The following is an 18,734-nucleotide window of genomic DNA, read 5'->3' on the forward strand; positions in this document are numbered from 1 at the left end:
TAATTCCAGAAACTGCAGGCCAGGAGTTAGCAAAAGCTTCGTGCTTTTTGGGACCTGCAGGAAGCCAGACTTGTTCTCTGAAACAACACTCAAGAAAGCTTCAACCAGTTCTCCCCACAGACACACGCAGGACCACCCCAGGCGGAGGAGTAAGTGATCCTTTTCAACCAGCCCTTCATAGCAAACAAAATCTGTTTTGGAAACTACTATGTTGAGTCCCCTTCCTCCCTCCCTCGCTCCCTCCTTTCCTCCCTCTCTCTTTCTTTCCAGAGAGAATTGCATTTAGCTCAGGCTGGCCTCTAACTCCACATGTAGCTGAGGGTGATATTGAACTTTTCTTTCTGCCCCCACTTGTCAAGTGCTCGATTTCAGAACCACAGCCATCACATAGACTTTCTCCAGCTTGGTGAGTCCCCCGTCCTTGAATTTTCCTCCCTTGAAATTATGCAGGAATGACTATGTTGGTTCTCTTAGAAAACAACACCAATATGCAAACTAACACACATGCAACTATGAACTTGCATACTTTTGGAGCTTCTGGTCTGAGTAACATCCTCCCAATGCATGTACTAGCCTCGAGTCTGTTTCCTCTCCTGGTAGCTATAGCCCTGCCCACTCAAGAGACTGGTTGGGGGCTAACTTAGTTTGCTAAGGTTCGGAGGGTGCTGAGTGAGTAGCTGCTGGGATAATCACTCTAGACCGGCATGTTTAGAAGCCCATTGAAAAGCGCTTTCAGGTCTGGAATAAATTTAAGGGCACTGGCGGTTTTCTTTCCAGGGTTAACAAATATATAGAAATGCTGCAACCATCTGTCAGGGTTTGGATTTTGCTGCTTAAATGGGTTGACCCTTTTCCTCCAACGAACATCACAGTGCTGCTGTCTTTGCATTTTATTTTTGTGGTGTTTGGGATGGAGCCATGGCCTCTTATAAGTCTTTAGAAATAGTACCAAGTCTTGCCTCTTTGACTGAACACACACCAGCAGTTTTTGTTATATGTATTTTATGTTTAATATAGAAATTCCCAAGCGTTGACTTGAACTTTTAATTCATTGAGTAGTGAAATGTCGGTGATGTACATTTTATATTAAACTTTGGTTTTAAAAAATACAATTTACCTTCGACATTTTTAATATAATGTAAGCATGATGAGTTCTTGGGAGAACAACAGTATTTTTTTTCCCTAAAAAACCATATGAAGATAATTACCTCCAGTAATTTTTTTTAATTAGAATGGATACCTAGTATGTTAATGTGAACTATCTTGTGGCTAGTACTTCAATATTCCGGTACAGTGAGCACCCATAGACAGCTGAATTTCAGCAGTCCTATTTCCCAAGACGGAGAGGACTTGGCGCCAGAGCCTGGCTCCAGCCAGTTTCTTCCCCCGGCAGGTGTAGTCCTAGTGCTCCTTCGGGGGAGGGGAAAAGGGCGGGTGCGGGGTTGAACTGGGACTTGGGACTCGGACCACCGACTGGGCGGGGGCCTAAGGACTAGGGTCCGGCCCGCCCCCGCCGCGCCATTGGCCGCATCTATAAAGAAAAGGGCCAGCGGCTGGGGGACACCCTCAGTGTCACCGGTGAGTTAGACGTAGCCCGGAGAGCAGCGGGAGGTTCGATCCGGCGCGGACTTGGCGCGTCCCTCTGGGCATCTCTAGGCTAGCTCCCCATTCCTGTCTCGAAGTCGGGGGAAGCGGCGTGTCCGGTGGCAGGTAGCGGAGCGCGGGGTCGGTCTGGAGCGCCATGAGCAGCCCGGATGCGGGATACGCCAGTGACGACCAGAGCCAGCCCCGGAGCGCGCTGCCCGCGGTGATGGCCGGGTTGGGCCCCTGCCCCTGGGCCGAGTCCCTGAGCCCCCTCGGGGACGTAAAGGTGAAAGGCGAAGTGGTGGCGAGTAGCGGGCCGCCAGCCGGGACCTCGAGTCGAGCCAAGACTGAGTCTCGCATCCGGCGGCCTATGAACGCCTTTATGGTGTGGGCCAAAGACGAGCGCAAGCGGCTGGCACAGCAGAACCCGGATCTGCACAACGCAGAGCTGAGCAAGATGCTAGGTGAGTCGGAGCGGGGGTGGGATTCAGGCCACCCTGCGCGCACCAGCGAATCGGGGAGCCACTTCCTAAAGCCAAAAGGTGTTTTTTCCTTGTCTTGCGCCCGACAGAACCGGTGTGCTGTAGACTCTGTCCCTTCAGCTCCCGGTCTCACCAAAGCACCATTTGGCTTTGGTCTTTGGGGCCCACGAGCAAATACAAGGGTTTCTCAGCGCTTCAGAGAGGCGACCAGGACACGCCTGGTCCGACCCCTTCACAGCCCAGGGGACTTTGCCAGTTTTTCGAATTAAGGGGAGATAAGTAAGGGAGGAAGCCTCTTCTAAGAGGCCTTTAAGGAGACCCGAGACTTTGATCTCATTTTCATCCTAATTCGACTCTGCTCCTGGCCGGCTCGCCCAGTTGAAGGTTGCGCGAGAGAGGGGCCTGGGCGCTGGGACTCAGGCGGATAACTCCACTTTCCCTGCAGGCAAGTCCTGGAAGGCATTGACGTTGGCGGAGAAGCGGCCCTTCGTGGAGGAGGCCGAGCGGCTGCGCGTGCAGCACATGCAGGATCACCCCAACTACAAGTACCGGCCGCGGCGGCGCAAGCAGGTGAAGCGCATGAAGCGGGTGGAGGGAGGCTTCCTGCACGCTCTGGCCGAGCCTCAGGCGGGCGCGCTGGGCCCCGAGGGCGGTCGCGTGGCCATGGACGGCCTGGGCCTGCCTTTCCCGGAGCCGGGGTTCGCGGCCGGCCCGCCGCTTCTGCCCCCGCACATGGGCGCCCACTACCGCGACTGCCAGGGCCTAGGCGCCCCTGCGCTCGACGGCTACACTCTGCCCACTCCGGACACATCCCCGCTGGATGGCGTGGAGCAGGACCCGGCCTTCTTCGCTGCCCCGCTGCCGGGAGACTGCCCGGCGGCCAGCGCTTACACTTACGCGCAGGTCTCGGACTACACGGTGCCCGCCGAGCCGCCCGCTGGCCCCATGCGAGTGGGGCCAGAACCCTCGGGTCCCGCGATGCCGGGGATCCTGGCGCCCCCCAGCGCCCTGCACCTGTACTACGGCGCCATGGGCTCCCCAGCCGCAAGCGCGGGGCGCGGATTCCACGCGCAGCCCCAGCAGCAGCTGCAACCCCAAGCACCTCCGCCGCCGCCGCCGCAGCACCCGGCGCACGGCCCAGGGCAGCCTTCGCCCCCTCCTGAGGCTCTGCCCTGCCGGGATGGCACGGACCCCAACCAGACCACCGAGCTCCTAGGGGAGGTGGACCGCACGGAATTCGAACAGTATCTGCACTTTGTGTATAAGCCCGAGATGGGTCTTCCCTACCAGGGACACGACTGCAGTGTGAACCTCTCGGACAGCCACGGAGCCATTTCCTCCGTGGTGTCCGACGCTAGCTCGGCTGTCTACTACTGCAACTACCCTGACATGTGACGGTTGCCCACCCGACCTGCGGGTCAGAAGCAGTGTTACACACTTCCTGGAAGCGCTAAGGAAATCCTTAGCGTCAAGCTGTTTTGTTTTTAAGTTGCCTTGGCGTATAATTTATGGTAATTTATTTTGTCTGCCACTTGAACAGTTGAGGGGCTGTATGAGATTTTTTAAAAAATGTATCGAGGGACTTGTTCCCCCACACCACTGGTCCAGTTTCAACCAGTTTCTTAGTATCTCACCAACTTACTACATTTCTCGAAAGTGTTTTGATCCAAAGAAATTTTGTTCTTCGTGTTTTTTTCAATCTTCAAAAATGTTTTGATGCAAAGAATTTTTGTCCTTACCGTTTCTTTCAATTTTAAGAAAATTAAAATCTAGAACCTTTTTAAAATCAATCTATCACATTCGTTTTATAGGAAATTAATTTAAAGATACAGTGGACATTCTACAATTAGAAGTGTATAGCTAATTGTAAAATTTTCATTTTCTTATAATGGTACACCTAAATACTTTCAATAAACCCTAAATATACAGTTGAAATGTTCAGATGTGATATAATTGTTCAACTACGAAAAGATTTCTCACAGAATGAACTTGCTTTGTACACTCCAAATGATATTGATTCCTAAAAATAATGTTGTAAATGTTTATAATTCTGTTTTTTTTTTTTTTTCAGTCATGGTCTTGAGACCTGCCTAAAGGGACTTTTCAGATATATATGTTTGTCTTTTCTTCCAAAAGTCTTGGTCCCTCCTTTCACAAAATTTGCCTTTAACTCCCACATTTTTAAGAGTCACAGGAACTAATCAAAATAAAATTTGTTTTGTGACTGTTAGTGATCTTCAGTATATATTTCAACAGTGAATTTACTATAGCTAACAAATGTGGATGGTTGCATTCCAACATTTGGAGGTTTCAAATTGAGGATTCCCAGGAGTTACTTGTGTGTGCTTTACACATGTGAGGAAATAAAGCAGCCCCCGCATGCCTCCTTCACACCCCATTGTGAAGAAATAGGTACAAGGCTCCAACCATTAGCCCCTGCAAATCTGTGCTGATTGCTGCAGTACAGACTGAGACCATGGGAACTGACGGCCTGTAGTGGGCATTTCCTGTACCAGGTGTTTCCTCAGTGTCCTTCTGCACAATCTGCCTGAGCAAGCCAGCTGGGCAATAGTCTCTCATTTTCCAAGTGATTAAAAAAAAAAAAGAAGAACGCATTGCTGCCACGTTTACAAAGGTTTGGCAAAGTGGATCTCTCCTCCACCCTCCATGCTAGGGACTGAAGCCGTGGCCTCTGGCCAAGCAGGTAAAGCCGCCACCACCACCACCACCACCACCACCACCGCCACCACCACCATCACCACCATCACCACCGAGCTGCAGCCCAGTCCCGTTACTAGCTCTTAATGTATTTACAGTCCCTTTGTGTAGGGGGCATAGGTGGGCACTGGAATTAACATTCTGGTCGGCATGTAAAGTATGTGGTGGAGAGCTCAAGCTGATGGATTAGACTGGGTTCTCTGGGAAATGGCAATGTACATTTTTAAAGGGGGTTCCTGATTACCAGGCATGGAAGGGGTAGACAATTCCAGTGACAAGGTTGAGCCTATTTTGTTGGACATACTAAAAGTGACTGTAATCATTAAAGAATTTCTACTTAGAAATTTAAAGTTCACCTCAGGGTGGTTCTCTAACTTATTTTCTTTTCCTTTCTGCCTCTCAGTTCCTGCCATAGGCATGAAAGCCAGAGTCTTGTGCCTGTTAGGCAAGTGCCTGCAACCAAGCTGCATTCCCCAGGCTGATTATTATTATTATTATTTTTTAATACAGAGTCTTAATATGTAGCTCTCACTGTCCTGGAACTCACAATGCAGACTGCCTCCGCCTCCCAAGTGCTGTGACTAAAGGTGTGTGCACTATGCCTGGCTTCCAGGCTGATTTCTCATTCAGTGCTCTTCCTTGTCCTATATTGTTTCTTTCTGTGGTCCCAGAGAGGTTGCTCAGCTTCCAGCCTAAGGTCATTTGCAGGATTTCCCAGGAGTTCTCAGTGGACTATGTAGTAAGCAGAGGGGTTGCCCAGGCTCACTTTCAAGGCCACATGGCCAGTTCAGATTTCTCTATAGACGTTTTAGTGCCTTAGTCCAAAGACACGGTGCTGAAAGGTTGGCTGCTATCTTAACAGAATAGAGAAGGTAAGTAGGAAACGGGGAAGGGAGAAAGGGAGAGAGAGTGCTTAGGGCAAAGTCCAAAATCTGGTTAAGTTACATTTTTAACCACTGCTAAGGAAGACAAGACAGCAAAAATGATTAAGACAATGTTATTATCTGGATGGAGGTCCCTTCATCCTCATAGACAACTCTTGTAGGCAGACTTCAGGCCAATTCCTTTTCTTTCCGCAAGCACTCAGGTAAAGTTAACAAAGCATCTGCTAATGATTGCCTTGCCACTGACAGTGGTCTCATTCTCCTTTTACTGTTTTATGTAGGAAACACAGACATCAAGGACAGCCCTCCCCAGCCAAGACCCTTTAAAAATAGAGGTGAGCACTCAGGGCAGCTTGTCTTTGGGGTCCTAAGCAGCCTTAGGCATTTGCAAATTTGGATTCACCTTAAGATGATTGGCTGAGAAAAAACAGGAATTCCTTCCTAGTAACATGGACACAAAGCACACCCCCCCCCCCAGTACTTGGGTATAATTCTGGTAGCATGTGACTCTTTGCCAGCATCCAAGGGTTGCAGAAGCCTTGGTGTTGACTAGCAAACAGCACAGACATCTCATGCATCCAAAACAAATGACAGGCTTCATATATTTGAAATTAAAGAATTGTTTCTACGTGGAGTTCTTTCTTATGACATGATTCAAGGACAGAGAAATGGATATTATTCTCTTGTGTTTAAAAGAAACCTATAATGTATGTGCAAGATGAAGATGTGAACTTTTCTTGGTGATTCTGTGATGATGATTGCTAAGTTCCAAGGCTGGTCCCAAATGCCCACGCAGGTCATTTATGTTTGTGCATCATTCCTTTCCCGCTTTATTGGGGTGGGATTTGCGGCTCTAACTCACTAAAAGGCGATAGAAGTGAAACTATGTCAGTTCTAGGACTGACGTGTAGGAGGGCTTTTCAGATGTTTTGTGTGTTCCTGGAATTCCTGGACAACTGTGTAAAAGCCTAGCTACCACTTCACCAACATGGGGGCCACACAGAGACAGAGAAGACAGGCCTTGGGGCTTCTCCAGCTCATTCCCACCTGACTGGAAGTGAAGCGACTGATTAGGCAAATACCCACAATAAGGGAGCTAGGACTATAGTTCACTGTCAAAGTGCTTGCCAAGCATGCACCAAGATAGATTTGATCCACATCACTGAACAAAACAATTGCAACAACAAATAAAAATCAAGCAGAAAAGTCCAGGCATGCTACAAATGGGAATGATTTTTTTTTCAGACTTTTGCAACATCTGTTGTCCTTAAATCCTTGTTTTAAATTAAAGGAATAGAGGCCTTGGTGGCAAAATCAGGAAAAGGCTTTGGGCCTCATCAGAGACATCACTATTAAAATGAAAAAGAGTGTCTTAGGGTTACTTCGCTGTGATGAAATGCATAGCAAAAAGCAAGTTGGGGAGGAAAGGTTTTATTTGGTTTAAACTTCCACATCACTCACTGTCCATCATCAAAGGAACTCGAACAGGACAGGAACCCGGAGGCAGAAGCTGATGCAGAGGTCATAGAGGGGTGCTGCTTAGCTAGCTCCCCATCTTTCTTGCTCAGCCTGATTTCTAATAGGACAGGGTGACCCCACCTTCCCACAACAATAACAAATTTAAAAAATGCTCTGGGGGCTTGCCTACATCCTGATCTTATGGAGACATTGTCTCAGTTGAAGCTTTTTCCTCTCTGATAACTTTAGCTGGTGTTGAGTTGACATAAAACTAGCCAGCACAAATAGGATGTAAAATGTGAACAAAAATTGAAAACTTAATTGTGACATCCTCACATTTGTAGATTGCTACGTTCAGATGAAGGGATCCAGGCACCAGGCCAGTGATCAGTCATGGAGGTGGAACTCAGTCTGCCCGTGCTGAACAGAAGTTCGGTATACCTGATACACTCCAGACCCTAGCTATTATTAAAAAAAGTATATAAAATTTATTTCAACTTTTATTGTTTATCTTTGAAATAAATTCATTATGGGTAAATTGTTTTTTCCTCATCTCTATTTTTAAGTTCTTTAGAAGTGTCCTGAGGTGAGAATCCAACCTCTTCCTGTCCAGATATATCTAGACTTCAGACTGATAAGGCATCTACACACCTCTGAAAACAGTAATGATAAAGCTGTTTTCCTGTGAGGGCTTAGAGTAGTCTTTTTAAGGCTACTAGGTGCTAAACGTGAAGTAAATTTGTACATTGGCTGTACAAGTGGCTAAGAGATGATATCACAATGAAGTTATTTCACTTACCTTCATCTCACTCAGCAAACAACACCCATGTGGTCTTTAAGTCTGTGGTGGCTTAGTAAGGAGAAGCACATACAAACAAAGGCATTCAGGAAAGTGGAACAGAGAGCTAGGGACCAAATACATTTACTTCATCTTAAGTTGTTACATGTTTCATTTCGTTTTAAATACTCAGAACTGCGTCTGTCACATTCAACGCCACCCCCACCCCACCCCCCACACCAGGTTCCTCTGATTTGTTTTGACAGGGGGAGGTATTTTACAACCATTACTTCAACACAAATTTATTCTTCCTGCTTACAAGGTGCTTCCTTCTGGATCCAAAAGATTCCTCTGAAGAAAAACTGGCTTGAATGTCCTGGCTTGGAGAAGGATGAGGGATGGGTTCCTCCCACGTAATGAACCTGTGACCCACTCGGTATTTCATTAGATCTCTGGCCTGAGGTCTAGCTGTATTTCCTCCATGTTTCACTATAGTATTTTTTCCTGCTCTTCTAAATAAGAAGGTTGCTGTGTGCCCTTTTCTCCCCCTGGATAACCAAGCAGCTTTGATTTCAAACTACATGGTGTCTCATACATAAACTCAGCATTCCCACCTTCTAACTTCATTAAGAATATTAAAAGTTATCATGTCGAAGTATTTAGTATATAGTAAATCCAAACATAATGTGATTAATAATGGTGCTCCTTATTGTACAGAGTTCTTAGTCACTCCAAGCAAAAACAATTTGACTGAATACAAGAATAAAAGTTTATTCTTGGGCATTAAAATGGTTCAATAGGTAATGGTTCTTGCCACCAATATTGACAACCCGAGTTCAGTCTCTGCAACTCATGTGGTGAAAGGAAAAAACTGACTCCTGCAGGTTGTTCTATGATCTCCACAGACACTTTGTGGCGCGCATGCGTGCACACGTGCACACGCACACAAACATGCACACCAGAGAGATTGAGTGAGAGAATAATAAATAATTGTAAGAATAAAACAAAATTAAATTATTCTTGCTTAAGAAGCTACCTTTGGGACAGCTAGGGTTGTTACACAGAGAAACCCCGCCCCCCCCAAAGAAGACGCTACCTTTGAAGATTTTATTTCTACTTTAACTGATGTCTTATTAAACATTTTACCAAAATGATTTCAAAAGGAACATTCACCAAATCAATGCTACCAAAGATGATGGTCTGCATGAAGAGTCACAGAAAGCGAGCAGGAAGGCAGTGAGGTCGTTATTACTCAGCTGCCTTGCAAAGCACTGGAGAAACCCCGAGAAAAGCACACTAGTGGATGTAGTTTCCCATTCAGTGGGCAGTATAAACCTGACAACGTGTTAGAGGAAGAAATGTGGCATGTGTGCCTCTCAGACTCCTCTGGCTGTCCTGAGAAGTGAGGCCCACTGAGTTGTGCTCTTTGTATTCCTGCCCTGGATCCTGCTGAATGCACAGGAAGCTCGGTGTTCTGATGGGGCATCTCAGAGAATTCACGAAGTCTTTCTTTGCCTGTCTTTTCTACTTGAGGCGCTGGTGACTATAATCCTTTCCCTTATATAATATGTTGGAACATAAAAGTTAAACATTAGACAATAAGCTGCTGGAGCTAAGAGCCGCTGAGGATGGCTGAGTTAAAGAAAGCTGGGAGGGTTCCCAGCAAGAAAAAAATCTCTGCATCTTCAGTCAGAGGTTTAGTTTACCTGGCTCAGGAGCATAGTTTTGTAAGTTTGGGGTAGTTACTGATTTTTTTCTGAGTTCTCATCTTGTCTTTTATTTAAAACAAACAAACAAAACAAGGAGAGGCAGGTATGGTGGTACATGCCTTTAATCCCAGGAGGCAAAGCCTGGCCAGAGTTCAAGGCTAGCCTGGTCTACACAAAGAAACCCTGTCTTAAAAAATCAAAAACCAAAAACCAACCAAACAAATAGGGAGAATGACCAAAACTTTATGGCTAACAATAGAAGTCTTACCAGATCTGCTCAGGGATCCTAGGAGATTGTACAGACAGGAACTTACAGGTGTCTCAGAAGGTTCTCTGGCTCATCATTTGAACTTGGTGTGCCTCTATGTATCCCTGAAGACTTGGGCTCAAACTTAATTTAAATGTTCCATTGCAAAAGAGAAAGACATCAGAGTCCACCTTCTCTGGCTCTATGAGTCTTGTACATATTGTAGCCACAGGATCATCTTTGTTTTGTTCTGAGCTTTGGACTGCTCAATGTCTTTGATTATAGAATATAAATCATTTTCATTTAGGTTAAGTGTATAGACTGCCTCAATACCGATAAAGCCTCACTTTTCATGAAAAATCTCAAGGCATTTTTTCAAGGATCAGTCAATGGAAACACTCCCACTGCATGATCTAGACTAGTAAGAGTCATTTTTCCACTCACCCACCAGAACAGTCTCCTTTCCCAAAGTCCTCAACGGTAGCATCAAGACTCTTACTTTCAAAGGACTGAACAGGCAGAAATGTTTGAGGGCCAATGAGCAGAGTGAAATAAAGGAGAGGCGGACTGAGAACCTCCCCTCCCAGTTCCTGTAAACCCGGCAACCCAATACCAGGCTTCTAAATCACTCAGCTTCCAAAGGCCATTTTCCCAAAGCCCAATGAATGGGGCTGAAAACCCAGAGACCCCACACTAAAAGGGAGGATTCTGCTGCATTCTAAAAAATTAAAAAATTAGTTGCTTGCAAGCAATAGGGAGTGCAGGTGCCAGATGCATGCACACACAGCAGGTAGGTACTAGATGCATGCACACACAGCAGGTAGGTACTAGATGCATGCACACACAGCAAGTAGGTACCAGATGCATGCACACTCAGCAGATGTCAGATACACACACACACACACACACACACACACACACACACACACACACACCAGGTGCCAGAAGCTCACACACCAGAATAATCAACTAAAAATACTTAGATTACAAGATAGAGTTTTAGAAAATAAAAATTTAGGCTTTTGGTGATGATAAAGAGATTGTGGGCTTTATGTACTTAATAAAATAATTAAAACTTCAAATGACGAACATGCTTGCAAAAACACAAGGTACATTAGATAAGCCTGGGTGTAGAGAGTTCTCTCTCCAGAGTCATCTTATCTTACAATGTCACAACCAATACTTAGGGTTTTTTGCCTGCTAGATATTACTTACATTATTCTGTTCATCTGGTTATTTAGTAGTTTAATTTAGGTTTGTTGGTTATATTTACTTCTTGCTGTGATAACTAAACATTCTCTATCCACCTCCGTCCTGCGAATGTATCTCCATGTCCGTCCAAAGTTTCCGTGGATTGCCATTTCCTCTAAGCCCTAGCATCACACATCTCCATCCGTTTGCTCCTTAGCAAAAGTAGGGTCTTGGCTCCCTACTCGGGAAAGCTAGGGTGACGCCCCTCCCCCAAGCGGCTTTTCTGCGAAGTCGGATTTTACAGTGTAATTTTTTTTCTGGAAGGGGTATGGTATGTACAGCACGCGGAATATTGGTTTATCCTTTTAATAATAGTAAACGCATTTACTTTTTACAGCATTTCCCAGAAACTCAAGAGTCTCATCTCGTAAGGAGTTGTAGATTTGCTCACTGTCCTTACACTCAAGTAGGAACTGTGTTTGCCGAAAGCGTTACACAAAGAAAGAAATGCAGTCACGTGGAAAGGACAAAACCCGGGTTCTCTGGTGGCGGCCCTAGCCCCTTTCTCCCTGTGGTGCGGACTGGGGCCCAGTGCAGGCTGTCACAGCACACCCTAGGGGTGCCGGCTCCCTTCTCCTGGAGTCCACACTCAGACAGCGGTTAATCAGAGGACATTTAAACAAATCTCTGGGATGACATTAACTAAGAAGGTCAAAGAGCAAAGATCTGATAGTGGAGGCACAAGCGAGGAGTGTGGGCGGAGGAGGACAGCCCGGCTCACGCTCCAGACATTTCCTGCTCGGCTTTACCGCGTGGCGGGGGGCGGTATTCTGAGCTAGGGCCGGCGAATTTGGCCCACCCAGAATCGCGGTTGCGCCAGTTCAGAAACCTGCCTGCTGAGCGCAGGCTTCCGAAGGTCCCGAAGTGACTTCTCGGACTGACCTTCCTGCTAGCAGGAGGAAATCTTTTTATCTAAATTTCTCCCTCCCTCCTCCCTCCCTCTCTCTACCTCTCCCTCTCTCCCCTCTCCCTCTTGCTCGCCCTCCCTCCTTCCGTCCCTCCTCCTCCTCTTCCTCCTCCTCCTCCTTCTCTGTCTCTGTCTCTCTGTCTCTCTGTCTCTGTCTCTCTCTCTGTAGGGAGGTGACTTACTTTGTATGTGTAGCCCAGGCTGGCCCTGTACTTACAACCCCCCTCTTTAGCGCAGGTTTACAGGGATGCTCGTGATAATGCCTGCTTAAAACGCCTCTTTAGTGAACTCAGTAGGTGGCCAGTTCAGACGAGAACCCGACTCATTCATTACCCATTCTTTTTCTTGTCGAGAGTGAATGCCTGTGTTGCTGCAGAGCCCTAGGCCAGGAGGGATGAAATGCGCTAGCGGTGATCAGAACAAGCCACCGAGAAGCTGCGCAGGGATGGCCTGGTGGGGCTTCAGCCCTTGGGCTGTGTCAGGGAGCCGCTTTAGGAACCCGAAAATGAAGGAAGTGTATGGCAGAGACCAGTTGCTCAGGTTTCCTGTCGCATCCCTGGACTTCAAGGTTTCGAGGCATCAAGGTGTGGCTAAAGCCAAGTGGCCAGAGTCTGGCGGAGACCTTATGAAGAGCAGAACTGGAGGAGGCGTTGCGAATGGCCTGGAACATGGGAACAGTGGGGTTATGGAGGAGAGATTGTGAGTCCTCCTAAAGTCTACACTAGTGGGAATTGTTTGTGAGGCTGTTTTACCTTTGGGAGAATGGTGATTCAATTTAGAGTCGTGGGGGCAGGAGAGGAAACTGGAAGTGTCGGGACCACATTTCCAACTCTTCTCAAGGACCGCCAGGTGTTGTTGGTCTTGGGAAATAGTTTAGGGCACCTTTTAAGGAGATGGGGTTCTCCAAAGAAAACAGAATGACTTTGTTTCTAAGTTTTAGTTTTACTTAGCCTTTCAGAGATGCATTCCTTCTTCGGTTTTCGAGTGAGAAATCGTGAGTTGGGGAGTGGACAGAAAACAGCTGGTGATCAATGTCTCCAGACAGGTGTTCACGAACACTGCTCAGAAAAAAAGCCGAGAGCATTAGAACATCAAGCCAGCACCCTGCAGCCTGGAGGTTTGGAGGGCTGGTGGTGTTAAATTTGTGTTAGAAAACTTTAGAGAAAGTGGCCTCTATTTGTGAACAGTTCAAGTTTCCAAAATCCTTGATGATAAGGGGTAGAAAAACGTTTGTGAAGAAAAAGAATGAAAGAGCCAGGCTTAATTTCATCACACAAATGTAAGGTCATTGCTCTTTTGCGTAGTATGTTTTTCCCAAAACAATTTAAACAGCATAGGAAAACAGTCATTAGTGCCCTGGGAGTACCTTGTCCATCACTGTATCTGCCCGGTGTTCCCTGGCACTTATTTTCTCTGTATCCACAATCACGGAGATGTACAGGATCGCATTTCCCTTCGACCCCAGGCTCGCTTTTCCAGTTAGTGGAATCTGCTGGCGTCTGTGGGTTCCTACAAAGAAGACCTACACCTTTTCACTCAAGAGGCATCACTTGCCCGTCTCCAGTCCTGTGTAAGCTTGCATGTGATTTAGTTTCACTTACACCCAGGGTTCCCCAGTAACTTGGCAAAAACGGGGTTGCTTGCAGAGGACTCTGGGAAGCACATGTTATTAGAAAAGATAAGAGATGAAAATTGTGTGCCCTTTCAGTGCCAACTCTTAAAGACAGGTTCTATTGCGAAGGATGTCTTGGGTGTTTTCTGACAACTTGTGCCGACGGCCTGTGTGGAGGTCTAAGGTGGACACAATCTTCTGGAGCGTCCAGCTACAGTTGCCTGCCTAACCCATTGTCCAGCCAGGCTATTTCCAGGACCATAATATCAGAAGGCTGGGACATGTCCGAGATGATTCAGTATGGTCAGTGACTTCTGCCTCGACCATCATAAGCCCATGAAGTTTCTGATATCGCTCTGTCATGGTGGTTATTAATGTTAACTTACCCTGTATCTGTCTTCATTTGCGTGATGATGTGTGGCAGGAGCCTCTCTAAGACACCTGCGCCCTCCTGTTGGGACAAGGTTCGGTGCCCAGCTAGGCAGGCATATGGGCAGGGGCTGCTTCGTAAACGGAGGCGGGCACTTGGCGGGGGTTACAGTGGGGCCAAATCAGCGATTAGGACTTTCTCCCCTGTCGCCAGGACCTGAAGACCCTGAACGGTTAAGGCCAGCCCTTCGCCAAGCTGGGCTTACCCAGCTCCTGCCTCAACACTACCACAAACTGCTAGGGGCTGAACATGCCTATCTAAGCTGGTAGTCTCTGCTAGCTCTAGAACGTACACCCTCGGGATGGCCTGGAGCCTAGCTCCTGGGGAATCGGACTTGGAATGCTGCAAGGTGGACTGGTACCAAAAGCCCGCCTGATCTTCAGGGCCAGACCTCTAACCGTCCCCCAGCGCCCAGGACCTGTATATGGTGTGGCGGGTTTGCCTGCTGGGAATGCGGCTTCCACATGCAGCCACAAAACTATCATGGTCATTGTATTTCAGCTCAGCACAGCGGCTGCAGTAGCAGCAGCAGCAGCATGCCCAACATGACCTGCTGCCCAAGAGTTTTCCTGTTGGGATGGCGGGGCGGGAGAAGCTCCTCTGCTCAGTCCTCTGAGTTCCATTGCTTGTTTACTGTGTATTATTATTGCTACTGTCAGAATATGGAAAGCATCATCCTTCTCAGAGGAAACGTCCAGTAAGGACAATGTTTGACATTGTTATATTGCCAAGGAGGCCGCACAGAAGTGCATATGCGGAATCTATTTCTATTTACGTAATCTATTTCTATATTATGCCTGCAATAAGCATAGATTACATTTAGAAAGTGGAAAACAAATGTGCCATAGAAGGAAGCACTGTTTTCTTAAAAAACGGACCTTTGAGGCTGTTTTAAAACATTTCCCCACAATATCTATTAGCCTCTGTGTCAAGTTTTTATTGACATATTTATAAATTTGAAAATAAAGCTTTTTGAAAAGCCAGTGGGATCCACCATACTGAAATCTCAGCACCTCGGAAGTTGAGAAAAGTCAGGTGGATCTTTCCTAGTTTAAGGCCAGTCTGGTCTACATAGAAGTTCCAGGCTAGCCAAGGCTACATAGTGAGACCCTCATCTGGAAAAGAAAAAAAGTCTGTGTAGGGGCTGAGGAGAGGGCTTATGGGTAAAGGGCCTGCTGTACAACCCTGAGGCCCTGAGTTCTGATCCCCAGCACCCACCTGAACAGCCAGGCTGCAGATGTGGTGTCTGTAACCCAGCACTAGGGTTATAGGATGATAACCTATAAGAGGATCCCTGGAGCTCATTGGCCAACCAGCATAGCTAACAGAGAGACCCTGTCACAAAAAAACAGTGGAGAGTTATCAAGGAAGCACTTGAAGTTGACCTCTGGCCTTAAAACATACACTTATGCATACACCACACAACTTACATATGTACACACACACAGGGAAATCAGTATATATGTACGTACAGTTTATAGTTTTCAAAAATTACACGAAGCTTGTCTGTGTCAGGGTCTCACGGGAAACAGTTGATGTATTTAGTGGGTGTTGGAAGAAAAATCAATGAAAGCCTCTAACTGGCTAATCTGACAAGGCTGGAGGTTCACAGCTGCTTAGTGACCAGTCCAGACTGGTAGGATAGAGAAGCTGTTACTAAAGCCAAGGGTAGGCTAGGGAGCCTGGCCAAAGGAGCTGTGGCCTTGGGAAACAGAATGAACTGACTGTGTGGACTATGGCTCAGAAAGATGGGTACAGGAAGTAAACTCGGAGTGGGAGAATCCTGTCTCCTCACTTCTTGGCCAGCCTAAACCCAAACCATAAGGGGAGTGAAGCTGTTCGAGAAGGTGGGACCACATCTAGACAGGGCAGGGTTTCCAGCATGCCTGTGGGGCCCAGGAGCAACTCTGCAGGACTTAGCCAGGATGAGTTTAAACAGATTGGTTCTTCCTTGTTTTCTTTCTTTCTTTCTTTCTTTCTTTCTTTCTTTCTTTCTTTCTTTCTTTCTTTCTTTCTTTCTTTCTTTCTTTCTTTCTTGTGGTAGCCTTTCACATGCCAGGTCTGTATTCTACTCAGAAACTACACCTCCAGCCCTAAAAATACAGCAGTTAGTTCAAGTCTTCCTGCTAATCACACAGCTCACATTTTGCTGCTTACAAGGCTACTTCATATTTTGTATGCTCTTTTGTATGCCCAAACTCAGTTATGGGTTTGAAAAGTTTGGGTGTTTGCCCCCATATCCATGTTGTAGATGTAGGTGAATAGATTCCTACATTGGTTTTAGGGAAAGAGTGATTATGGTCAAAATGCAATATTTTAACACCTAATGAGCATTAAGAACTGGGGACAAGCTGGGCATAGTGGCACATGCCTGTAATCACAGTACTCGGGAGGCAGAGGCAGGCAGATCTCTGAGTTCCAGGCCAGCCTGATCTACTGGGTGAGTTCCAGCACCAGCCAGGGTGTACACAGAGAGGCCTGTCTTGAAAAGCCAAAATACAAACAAACATAAAAAAGAACTGAGGATGGAGCTCCTCATGTTGCCCAAAAGTGATGTGATGTTGGCATTTGCTGGTGTCTCCCCAATCTGTGTTCCTTCCATGAGGCCTTGTGTCCGGCATCCAGCCACAGGATTGGTGAACATCACTTTACTCAATTATACCTGCATGCTGAACTGTTGTTATCAAGTTGAAGGATGGGCATGTGACCAAATTCAGGCCCAAAGGAGGAGTATGGCCAGAAGATCCCTGGGCACAACTGTGTGATGGGCTATGACTGCTGTAGCCATTTTGTTTACTAGAGAACTGTAGGGTACTGGGGGAATTTGAAGTTGGAAAGCATCAGTGTGGGAGAGGACAGGGACATTCGAGAATTTAGGAGGCGCATGGGAGATGAACCCCAATTCTGAGTGCTTCAGTGAGCAACTTTAGCTAGTTAATTTATGGTTCACCATCCCTCTTCCCCTCCAAGGGGACACGGGTCAGTAATTCTAGCACTAGGGACGTCTGAGACAGAAACATTTCCAGGGTCCAGGCCAGCCTGGGCTACCAGTGAGATTCTAACAAAATAAAACCAAGCAAAACTACCAGCACCATCAGAAAAAACCCACAAGTTGGTTTCCTTTTGGAAAGAAAAGGATTCATGACACAGGACCAGCAGATAGGCAGGCTGGGGATGTGTGATTACTCGCTGCTCTGGAAATGCCTGTATGAGATAACACAGACCAGCAATTGGCATTTGCACTGTCTGAGAAACTGATAGCAATGCTGTGTTGAATTCTGGTGTAGACCGGTGTGTTTCAAACTGGAACATGTATGCAGATGTCCCAGAGAACTTGCTGAAGTGCCCATTCTGACTGAGTAAATCACACTCTTCTAAAAAGCTCCCAGGCATGACTGATGGCCAGAGGGGTGTAAGGCCTGAGAACTGTGACCCACACTGACTTTTAGGGACTGCTCCTCACTAAAACATGACAAGCACAGGAGTAGACACTTAAGAGTCACTACAGAAAAGCCTTTCAGCTAGACAGTGGTGGGTGATTTCTTGGTTATAGGCCATGTCTTTCTGGTTTCATTGTTCTAATCTTCTGGGGTCATCTTTCTTTTCTCCAAAGTCAGTCCCTCTCTTTCCTTCACTCTTGCCATTGCCTGTACACTCCCCTCCCCCACGCCAGGTCTCATTGTGTAGCTCAGCTTAGGCAGGACTGGAACTTGCTATGTAGTCCAGGTTGGCACTTCCAGCATGGCTGAGTGGCAGGATTTTAGGCAGGCACCACTACACTGAACCTCTCTAAGTCTTACTGAACTAGAAGGAGACCAGGACACTGGTTGGTGAGGAATGGAGTCTCACCCCACCCCATGGAGTATTTGCACTGACCTCACCATCAACTGCATTGTTGTTTAACGTCACAAGAACCTGTTTCTTGTTTGCTTGTCTCTCTCATTAGAGCCAGGTCCTTCCTGTAACACAGCTTGTTAGAGTTAGATACAGAGCTTCACTATCTTCTGCCAGCCAGTGGTTCTCAAATGAGGCTGCGCAGTGGCATCAATGAAGTTTTTTTGTTTCTTTTCCTCCCCCCCCCCCACCCCCCCGGGGGTTTGAAAAGCCACATAGGAACCTATTATTTTAAAACTTTCCTACGTATATATTCATATAAGAGTTTAATTATGATTACCCCACACAGGAGATGGTGCTCATCCCAGAAGCTCAGTACCAGTTGTGGGGTACCTTCCCCTGTATTGTTTATCAGGGGTGTCCAGAACCAACCAACCAACCAACCAAACTCTCAGGTTTCAAACGGGAACTTGATAAAACGCTAATTGCTGAAGACACCACACATTTTGGTCATGGAAACAGAGAAATCTAGTTGGAACTACCTGGGAAGCCGGCTACCTCTCTCTCCCTGCTGACAAACTATCATAGTACCAATGGTGCCGTGCAGATTGTCGAATGTGTGTGTGGGGCTATCAACAGTGTTATCCAGCTATGAAACCTGTGAATTGCAATAATGACCCATGCTGCAAGATACACCCATGCAACAGTGGGACAAATGTTATGGGGAGGTGATCAACTGTTTTTTGGTTGAGTTTAAGGCTTGCACTAGAGGAGGAAACATGTGCTGGTACTGTAAATATGGCCAAGAACCCATGGTTGGAGAGCTCACAGGCCACAGTG

At 46.8% G+C, this 18,734-nt stretch overlaps 1 protein-coding gene across 1 annotated transcript; it reads left to right on the top strand.

Moving 5' to 3' along the window:
- The first annotated feature begins 549 nt into the window (after positions 1-549).
- Sox17 (SRY-box transcription factor 17) lies at positions 550-4,256 on the top strand. Its single transcript, XM_059255632.1, has 2 exons — positions 550-2,048; positions 2,512-4,256. The coding sequence occupies exons 1-2, from the start codon at positions 1,742-1,744 to the stop codon at positions 3,459-3,461; spliced, it is 1,257 nt and encodes a 418-aa protein (XP_059111615.1). The 5' UTR covers positions 550-1,741; the 3' UTR covers positions 3,462-4,256.
- Positions 4,257-18,734: the final 14,478 nt, after the last annotated feature.

The sequence above is a fragment of the Peromyscus eremicus genome, chromosome 2 (genome assembly GCF_949786415.1).
Source record: "Peromyscus eremicus chromosome 2, PerEre_H2_v1, whole genome shotgun sequence".
Classification (NCBI taxonomy): domain Eukaryota; kingdom Metazoa; phylum Chordata; class Mammalia; order Rodentia; family Cricetidae; genus Peromyscus; species Peromyscus eremicus.

Coding starts and splice junctions, on each gene's coding strand:
- Sox17 (XM_059255632.1), top strand. CDS start 1,742: ATGAGCAGCCCGGATGCGGGATACGCCAGTGACGACCAGAGCCAGCCC. Junction 2,049..2,511: donor AGAGCTGAGCAAGATGCTAG/GTGAGTCGGAGC, acceptor CTTTCCCTGCAG/GCAAGTCCTGGAAGGCATTG.